Source organism: Corvus hawaiiensis, chromosome 5 (genome assembly GCF_020740725.1).
Source record: "Corvus hawaiiensis isolate bCorHaw1 chromosome 5, bCorHaw1.pri.cur, whole genome shotgun sequence".
Classification (NCBI taxonomy): domain Eukaryota; kingdom Metazoa; phylum Chordata; class Aves; order Passeriformes; family Corvidae; genus Corvus; species Corvus hawaiiensis.
The window spans coordinates 75,308,411-75,318,155 of record NC_063217.1 but is presented as its reverse complement, the minus strand read 5'-3'; the positions used below and the strand labels follow the sequence as shown (position 1 = coordinate 75,318,155).

Sequence of the window (9,745 nt, the reverse complement as noted above, 5' to 3'; positions counted from 1 at the left end):
TGTACTTCATGACAGAGCTGGATCCACAGGAGGAATCATAGGTGTTAGGGAATAGCACCCCATCATAGCCAGGAAATACTGTGAAACACACTGGTATAGGTAAAAAAGGTAACATAATGAAGATGAGAGGATACCAGCAGTATATACCCTCTGACTTTAGATAGTACTAGGTAGCAGTGACTCGACATATTACAGATCAGAATATAAATCACTCGTAATCAAAACCCTGGGGAAACACGACTGCTCCTTCAGAGATTGGCCATGTTAAATGGTTTCTAGGCCACGATAAAAGTTGACCTTACACTTTTACCTGGGACACATCCTCCAAAGTAATTCGCGCGCAGTTAGAAGTCCTCACTTGTTGAAGTGAGACATCTCTTGTTTAATTGTCTTTCAGCTTTCCTGGGCCTGTTGCCAGTGACTGGCTCCCACTATAGATGCCAAGCCAAATAAATACCTGCTGTGGAAAGGCACACAGCCAAAGTCTGCAACAAAGCAGCCGAATCACTTCCTGCACGTAATGAATTAAGGACTGGATAACGTGAAGGCGATTGAGCTGTGTGGTTTATTGTCTTTAAGTACCTACTCGGGGCCTGCCTGAGCTGGGACTGCTTTCTGTGCCCCAGTAACCCCGAGACCCATGCTAGGGACACGTGAGGGGTTTCACAAAATCACAGAATCCTGGAGTATCTTCACACAGTCGCTTCTGCTAAAGAGCACAGGCAAGGTGGGTAGCTTGAATGGGACCTTCAGTGAGGCAAATACAAACACTGGGGTGAGTTCTGTACCAGCTACACTGACACCACTACTCACAATATCTAATTTAAACTTAATTCAAGATGATCTTCAAGGTCCCCTTCCAACCCAAATCATTCCATGATTCTATCAGTACCAGCTGCACTCAGTGCATGGCAAACTTATCTATAATGAAAGAGATAGGGCAGCAGGCAGGCAAGAACTCAGCTTTCTGAAGTGACGCTGTCTGTTCCTTATCTTTTCCGTACTTGCTAAAGGAATTGTGCCAAAGGTGGTGAAGGGAGACAGGGCAAAGGGTGTAATTCAAGAGAGTTCCTTCACAGCTCAGCTTTGCTGCTGCTGTCACCTGGATGGAAGAGACCCTACTCACATTCCCACGGAAAGGAGCTAGAAGCAATCTGAAGTCTGCAGGTACAAAGCCTTGCTCAGGCAGATGGTCTTGCATGTTGAAATAGTCCCAGAGACACCCATTTCCCTTGTTCCAGGCCTGTTTGTGCAAGTACTGACTCAGAGGACCAGGCTCTGTACCATCTGCTGCATCACAGCATGTCCACAACCTCTCTGACTGCTGCTCTTCTTGGCACATGGCTCTGAGGGAGAGCTGGCCGCAGACTTTCACACATTGCTGCTCCATGTCTAAAAACAGTCTCACACTCCAGACCCCAGGAGACTTCTGGAATTTCCTCAGTGGTAACCACTGTGGAATGAGTCTGGTGGGCCAGTTCTTGTGAGCAGTCACGCAGGCATAAAGCCAAGCGCCGTCACGTAAACTGTCCTTACTCATGTGTACTGTCCAAGAACAACATATAACCTGACTGTGCATGAGTGACAATAAGTGATCTGCTCCCCACATCCATTCAGAGCTGCATCTCCCAATGATAGTTGCAATGACCTGAAGCAGATTATCTGTGCATCATCCTACCTGCTTATTGCCTCAGTTTGCTACAGCTGGGCAAATCCTTCTTTCGTGCAAAGAACGTGGCACTTCCTTGCGACAACCACATGGGGAACTCGCGGTCCAAGGCTTGTGTGGCTATAACCTGGAGGGAACAGTGATTCCACCTCCATGATCTCAAGGGATCCCAGGGAAGGTTTCTAATTAGTGTCTGCCCCTAAGCTGACCGTCTTACTCTTAAGACCAAGCTAAAATCCAACTGCTTCCAAGGATGTCATTACCACGCTGCATCTGGAAAGGGGTCCAAATTAGTCATTAGATATTTCCTGATAACGTGGGGCAATCACCATTTGCTTGTGAAATACAATCTTCCCACAGGGCTGATCTCCTGAGGCACTAAGCCAGCAGCTGTATGAACCAGCTGAGCTGTAGATGACAGAGGCCAAGAATGACAGTGTTAGTATCTCACCAGCTTGCTATCTACTTAATCCCTTGCTAGGACCGCTTTACGTGCTTTATCTTATCTGTTTTGGGTCCTGACTTGGTTTTGTTTTCAGACACTACAGCTAATCTAAGCCATTCAGGCAGATGGGGCAAGACACATGGCAGCCTGACCGTGGAACAATTCGATTTGCTGAACCCCACTCATGTTCACAAACATCTGTGGAAGAAAACAGATCGGCTACAAAAAACCCTCCCAAAAAACAAGACAAAGTGCAAAATCATATTTCTTTCTAAAACGCATTACAAAAGAAAGTGTGTTGCCCATAACTGAACTAAAGCTATGAGTAAATAAAACTCAGAAAACCTGCATCTCATTTTCATTAAAAGCTCACAGAAAACTGCTATTTTGGTTCTTTATAACTGAACTTCGCAAAATGCCTTGACAGGAATGAAGAAAAAAAGTGACCTATGTGTGCAGAGGAGTGGAACCGGAAGGTTTTCAGTAGTGGAGTGTAGGTAAGGAAACCTGAGGGTCTCCTAGTTGCAGGAAAAGAAGATTTGTGGTTTTCAAAAGCTAGGCAAAGAAAGGGCTGCTCAGGGGAGCAGCGCCCACTGAATAAGAGTGCGTGGTTGCACAGGGTTAGGCAGCAAGGCAAGCTCCAGAGCCCAAATTCTCCTTTGGCTCAGCACCCTGCACCCTGCAAGCTAAGGGAGAACCCCCACAAAAAACCCTCAGTTCCTTTCAGAGAATGGGGTCCCAGCAGACCCTGGGCGATTCTCGGGACGGTGCAGTGCCACGCTTCCCTCCCTCCCAGACCTGAAGGAGCCGCTGTGCCGGGAGCAGCCGCTCTTCTCTCTCTGCCCTGCAGCTTCAGTGCCACACCCGCCGGTGGAAAGGGGCCAACGGGGCACTGTCCCCCGGCTCCACTCCGGGAAATTCCCCGGCAGCTCCCGGCAGGGAATAAAAGCACGGGAGAGAAAGGGGGCCGCCTCGCCGGCTCTCGCACTCTCTCCGCCGCCAGCACCAGCCATGAACCCGCACCTTCGCCTCCTCGTCGTCCTGGCCGCCGCCGCTCTATGCCAGGGTAAGCGGCCGAGCCGGGGTTGCCCATCCATCCGCGGCCGGGCCTCGGCAGGGGTGCGCGGGGGCCCGGGGCTCGGCGGGGGCCGGGGGGTGTCGGGGGACTCCGGAGCCGAGGCTCAGAAGGCTCCTCCCGCCTGCCAGGAGCGCCGCCAGCCGGGGAGCTGCGCTGCCGCTGCGTGCGGACCGTGTCCGAGGTGATCCCGCCGCGGCGCCTGGCCCGCCTGGAGTTCCTCGTGGAGGGGCCCCACTGCGCCGTGCCCGAGGTCATGTAAGTGCCCGGCCCAGGCCCCGATCCCTGCCCGCCACCCCGGCCACGGCTTCATCCCCTCCCTGTCTCGCCCGCAGAGCCACGACGAAGCAGGGACAGATGGTCTGCCTGAACCCCACCGCACCCTGGGTCAAGCTGCTGGTCACCAGGATACTCCGCAGGTACCTGCAGGGCCAGCTGCTGCCAGCGCTTGGGGCTAAATCCAGCTTTTGGAGTGGCTTAAAACCAAGAATAATGAGCCATATTCTGCTATTGATTCTTGTAGGGAAATCTGGTTAGTTACACCAAAAATGCGTCCAGAAAGTGGCTTCTTTGCTGGGGAGGAGACAACCCAGCAAGTTGTCAGGGAGAGTGTCCACAGCAAATGCCTGATTAATTGCAAATCTAGCCACAGTACAGTCCACCATCACCACCAGGCATCTTTTCTGCACCTCCTATGGGATTTGTTATCTGGGGTATGCAAGAAAACTTAGAGAAAAACTTCCTGGCTGGCTTTACAATTTGAATTCTGCCTATTGCAGTTCACCCAACAAGCTCTGAGGGAAGGAACATCTCGGAATGAAGTGACCTGTTTGCCACAAGATGCCAGGAGACAGATGCTGTGAGAAGAAAATAGCTCAACTCTCTAGTTTTGATGAGTTTGTAGATAAGATGTTCTGTGTTTCACTTCCTTTCCTCATATTTGTTATTGCCTAATACTATGTACGGATTTATTGACTGAGATAAAGTGATTGAATCCATTTGGTCAGACAGCATACTCTTTGCTGGACACCTCTCAGCAACATTCTTACAGTTTGCTCCACCTTTGTGCAAGCTCCTTCCTACCAAATACTATTTGCCAATGAGTTCTTATAAAAACAGCATTAATGTCTGAAAACAAGATGGGCCCATTGTGGAGCTAGTTTTGCAAATATCTGCAGAGAGTGTGACAGGAGAGGTTTGAATGGATCATGCCGATGATCAGGGATTATCCTTCTGTCAGGAATAACAAGAGTCCTGCCTGGCACTTAACATTTCAGTGCCCGTTCAGGATTACATGGGTATAAAACCTGGTTCAAGCAAGAATGTTTTGCTGAATCTCTTTTTCCTACTCCAACTCACCAGCCTGTAATGCAGAATGCCTTGGATCCTTTTGCACAAGATACCGTCCAAAGAAATCACAAATGTTGCCCCTGAAGCCTTGCCCCTATTCAATACTTAGTAGAGTTTAATAATTTCTATGAAATTATGGGGGTTCGTGCCGTGACTGGTTTGGTTTTTAACCAGATGATGTTGGGGTTGGTTAGTTGGTTTGTTTTTAAATGAGTTTACATTAAAGTATTTGGTATTTATGCACAAGATCTAAAGGAACAGTAAATGTTCTGAAGTGACTTAGATATTTTATGTCTACTTGTATGACATACTGTCATAGCTCATCAAGAATAACTAATTTTCATTATTCTGCTTTGGAAAATTGTATGTAAAGAGGTAGATTTCTCGTGATAATGTAATGAAATAAATGATGCAATAAAAGAGTTTTCCTGTTGGAAAATATACTTGGGTTTTTTGTGACTTCCGTGTCAAACGGACCCGTGTAACTGTGTCAATTGGGCTAGTGGGATGCAGGGAAGCAGTGACCTCTGTGTGCCCAGGGATTCCTGGATACACCTGCAGATCAGTTCTCTCTGAAGTGTCAGGGGCACTTTGTACCAAGCAAATGTATTTCTATATTCAGAGGCACATTACTTAAACCCTCTGGTCGGAGCTGCTGATGTGAGGGGAGATTAACCCCAGGATGGATGTATTGAACACCCCTGCAATCTGCAGGAATTTCTACTCTGGTTTAATTTGAAGTGGGCTGTGTTTAAAGTCAGACACATTTTCGTGGGTGGGAAAGAGTAACAGTGTTTGCTATGGTAAGAAACAGTAAAAGTTTGCAATAGTAAATTTGTTTCCAGGAAAAAAATTGTTCGGGTCCCAGGTGTAACAAGGATCCCTGACACTTCTAAAAGCCAAGAATCCCCATGTGTGGATTCTTCAGCGCACATTTCTAGTGCAAACAATCTCTTCCATCACTAGGTACATGGTACTTGTTCAGTGACACACAAATCAATTGCTGTTTGCACATGAAATCCAACAAAACCTTATCTGAAGGCACAACCACGTCCTGGCTTTGCTGACATGGGTGAGTCACGAGTGTTCTCCTGAGGCACCTGAGGAAAGCTGGCTCATCCCCAGAACATGGGACAGACAAGTGAAGGTATATGGAAACCTGTCTCCTTTACACACCCATGGTTAGAGAGCATGAAATGTTCTTCCCTTTCCTTGTCACCATTTTTTCCTGACATTTAGAGGTGACCTGAAACTGTTGCTCCCTCTCCAGAACCTTTAGAAAAGTCCTGCCTGCACTGGCCACCTCTCAACAAACTCCAGTGTGTCTGCACACATAATGGCTTTCCCCCTGGGAATGGTGTCTGTCTCAAATGACCACATTGCCCTGTTGCACCATGTCTCAGGAACAGCACGGATTTTCCAGAGAGAGCTACGTCCAGCTTCACTTTATCAGAGCAGGAGATATTTGCAAAATCTCAAGGCAGATTTTTCACTTTCCCTGCCTAGTGCACACCAAAGACTGTGACTAAAAGACTGACAATAACCAGATTCCTTCAAAAGCTGAAAAGTTTAACTTACATGCAGGAATAGATGCCTCTTTTATATGCTATTTTTGAAAACCATGGCTTATTAAAACTTCTACAGTTCTTCCCTTCTGTTCTATGTCATATGTTTTTCTTCAGATGCAAGTTAATTTACTAAAACAGCAATGGAAATATCTTGTGCAACTCTGGATTTTTGCCTCCCACCCCGTTTCCAGCAGGAAAGTACATTGCCCAACAAAAAATGCTAGTAAAACAGGACACATCAAAAGCCTCTCAGGTTTTTGAAGTCCTCATGGGACTCAGGAATTGCTATCATTTGTTCTTTGAAATTCTCAAGATATTAAGTGTGAAGAAAGTTAATCTTCACTGTACCCTAAGAGATTCAGATAAGTGCCTGTAGGTAAGTCAAATGTACACAGTCACAGTAAGCCTATCATTGCAACTTAAAACTACATGTAACACTTGCAACTGTTTCGGGTTTTTTCATGAAACCAGAAAGAGAGTTTGGTTTCCATGTGAAGCTCCAGCTTTGAATAAATGTCATATTTTGTGCTATATTGTAATGACCTTGATGAACTGAAAATTATATATACATTTATAAAATACTTGGAGGAATGACTAGGAAATTGCTTTGTTCTCCATAGCTGCAGACCATGGAAGCAAAATGCTTTCATGGAGAAAGTAAACATGATTACTCTGCAAGGGAACTCAAAATTGATGACAGACACCATCTAAATAACATGTCGGTCGTTTGTAAAGACCTCTCTAAGAAGACAGGAAAAGTCCTTGAAAAATATATTCCATTTAACATTAAAATAGAGGAACACCTTTTTCTGCAAAAACCCAGCCAAGCACCTTGCTCCATGGATCTGAGCTCACCATCCTCTTCCACACAGGAAGAGTACACTCAGAAGCTATCACCCTCCAAGATAGCAACAATTGTTACAGAGTTTGGGGAGGTTTTGCTGCTACTATTTGATTAAAGTAGCTGAACACTTTGCAAGTGAAGGCGCTATCCTTAAAGGGGCTTCCAAAGTCAGGATAAATAAAAAGCAGGTTCTTATGCCCTCTGCAGAAACGGCTTGGCACTGAAAAGAAATAGCACACAGGTTTTCTTAAATAAAGCTCCCCTACCGACTGTGGAGATTTACCTTAAGGATGAGCTTCTCCCGCCCTCAGCGCCGCCCGTCCCTCAGCACCGCCCTTCCCTCAGCATCTCCCGCCCTCAGCATCTCCCGTCCCCCGCGCACCCGGTCCCGCTACTTGCCCCGGCTCTTCCCCTCGTCGCTTGGTTGCGCCGCCGCTTCCACCTGTGGACACCGACCGACATGGCTGCGGCCACCACAGGGTTTTGCTCCTCCTTCTGCTGTTCCCGGGCTGGGCGCCGCCGAGGCGAACCCTCACCCTCCCGACGCCCCGGGCCGGCTGCAGCGCCAGCAGCGCCCCTCGCAGAGCCGCCAGGTACGCGGCGCCGATCGGGGAGTTTTCCTCCTCGCTCCTTCCTCATCATCCTTCTCATCCTGCTCGTCCCCCTCACGCTGTGGCGGGAAGCGCGCGGCGGGCAAAAAGGGCGCGAAACGCCTGAGGGGACGGTGGGCTCGGCTCCCCCGCCATCGCCCTTCGGGGCGGACCCACACCCCCGGGATGGCGGGCATGGCTTTCCCCAGGTTGTTCAGCCCTTTACAGCCACTCGCTTCCACCCTAAATGCCATTCCACTGCTCGCTCTGAACGAAATACCCGCGCAGCCCACAGAATGCAAACCTGGGCAGCAGCCATCGGTCCCTGCCTGACAGAAAAAACACGCAAGTCAGCAAGGGAAAGGTAGAGCATTTCAAACCTCTGCTGGGCACAAACTTTCTGCTGTTTAAAAGAACAAACCCAAACAGATATGAAGAGTCAGGAACTCTGCAGCAGTGGGACATTACTGCTGCAGTGTGTCTAATTCCCCACAAAGAATGTGGTGACATTGTGAAGCTATAGAGGGGAATACCAACTGTAATACATACACGACTCTTTTGGGGTCTATATAATTTTCAAGATGCTTTGGGAAAATACACACACTTTCAATAAAGAAAATGCCATGATCTTAGAGAGGCTTCTATAGACAACATCAGCAATAGAACATCTTTGCTGATCTTTTAACATGAAAAGTACATTGAAAATTGTGACCTGACATTATATAATTTCTGGGGTTTCTTTACTCATATGACTGACCCGGAGTGAAGTTACTTTCTGGGATTGTCTAAAAATGAGTGTTATCCCAAATATTCAAGTCATCTAGTCAGTAGATCTATCAAAACCAAAGCCAGCTGAAGAACGGTTTGGAAAGTGACAAGAGGATGGACGTAACAGGTATGGGGATTGCTGGGAAATTCAGTGTGGATTTGCTTTGTTTTAAATTCATAAAAACATCTTTTGCTGAATTCAGTAGCAGTGCTAATTGTATCTGCATACCCAAGTGAAATTAACACCAAATGCTGGGTTTGTTTTTGATGATTTGTTATCAGAAAAAAAGGAATTTTAATTTGTGATGTTCTTTTTGTCTTTTTTTCTTCTTTTTTTTTTTCCCCTCCTGTAATAGAATAAGATTTAATGTAAGATCCACAGGAAGATTCCCTTATCAGACAGAATTTGTAATGTGTGGTTAGACTACACACTAGAATTCTTGGCAACATTTGTAATTCTTAACGATTCTTTTAGAATAACCCAAAAGACAAGGTAAACCCAATTAAGATACGTCAATCAAGCTTAAGAGAAGCTTCCTGAGGCTGAAAATCCATTTTCTCTGCTGTTGTGCTCCTGGCAGGGAGCTCAAGCACCAACTAGACACCTCATTGTCACTCCTCACTATTACAAATTGAGCTGATCTGAGCTGCACTGGGAAATGGCAAAGTCTGAGCAGAATCTGCTTAAATTTAGAGCACATTTTATATTCCTTGCAATTCACATGGACTGCCTGGTTCGTTTGACTAACGATGAAAACCAGTGAAAAAGTCAAAATAGCACACACTTACGCAAATATATTACAGAATTTGGAGACTGTCACTATATAGAAAGAGTTGTTACTATTTCTAGTAGGAATAGTTACTGTCTACCGCTTACTTTGTAGTACATAAACTGCTATTTCAGCTAAATCAGACCTAAATTATTTCCTTGTTTCTCCGTGAAAACATGCATTTAAATGATCCAGTAATATTTGTGAAAGGCATTATAAATGTTTATCACTATTTTTACGGGTATTTATTTTATTTCGTTTCTAAAATTAATACCAGAACCTTTGTTTCACATTCGATCCTCCACCAAATACTGACAAAATGTTTCTCGCCGTCCCCTCAGGCGTTTCGCGCCCTTTTTGCCCGCCGCGCGCTTCCCGCCACAGCGTGAGGGGGACGAGCAGGATGAGAAGGATGATGAGGAAGGAGCGAGGAGGAAAACTCCCCGATCGGCGCCGCGTACCTGGCGGCTCTGCGAGGGGCGCTGCTGGCGCTGCAGCCGGCCCGGGGCGTCGGGAGGGTGAGGGTTCGCCTCGGCGGCGCCCAGCCCGGGAACAGCAGAAGGAGGAGCAAAACCCTGTGGTGGCCGCAGCCATGTCGGTCGGTGTCCACAGGTGGAAGCGGCGGCGCAACCAAGCGACGAGGGGAAGAGCCGGGGCAAGTAGCGG

General features: G+C 47.1%; 1 protein-coding gene across 1 annotated transcript; it reads left to right on the top strand.

Annotated features, from left to right (window-relative positions):
• Nucleotides 1-2,954: 2,954 nt before the first annotated feature.
• LOC125326377 (growth-regulated alpha protein-like) lies at nt 2,955-4,982 on the top strand. The gene is made up of 4 exons (XM_048304562.1): nt 2,955-3,180; nt 3,321-3,447; nt 3,525-3,608; nt 3,969-4,982. The coding sequence occupies exons 1-4, from the start codon at nt 3,126-3,128 to the stop codon at nt 3,985-3,987; spliced, it is 285 nt and encodes a 94-aa protein (XP_048160519.1). The 5' UTR covers nt 2,955-3,125; the 3' UTR covers nt 3,988-4,982.
• Nucleotides 4,983-9,745: the final 4,763 nt, after the last annotated feature.

What these genes read in the sequence shown, in the direction of transcription:
- LOC125326377 (XM_048304562.1), top strand. Translation starts at nt 3,126, where the DNA reads ATGAACCCGCACCTTCGCCTCCTCGTCGTCCTGGCCGCCGCCGCTCTA. An exon ending in CGCCGCCGCTCTATGCCAGG is followed by an intron (nt 3,181 to 3,320) that starts GTAAGCGGCCGA and finishes CCCGCCTGCCAG; the next exon opens with GAGCGCCGCCAGCCGGGGAG. An exon ending in TGCGCCGTGCCCGAGGTCAT is followed by an intron (nt 3,448 to 3,524) that starts GTAAGTGCCCGG and finishes TCTCGCCCGCAG; the next exon opens with AGCCACGACGAAGCAGGGAC.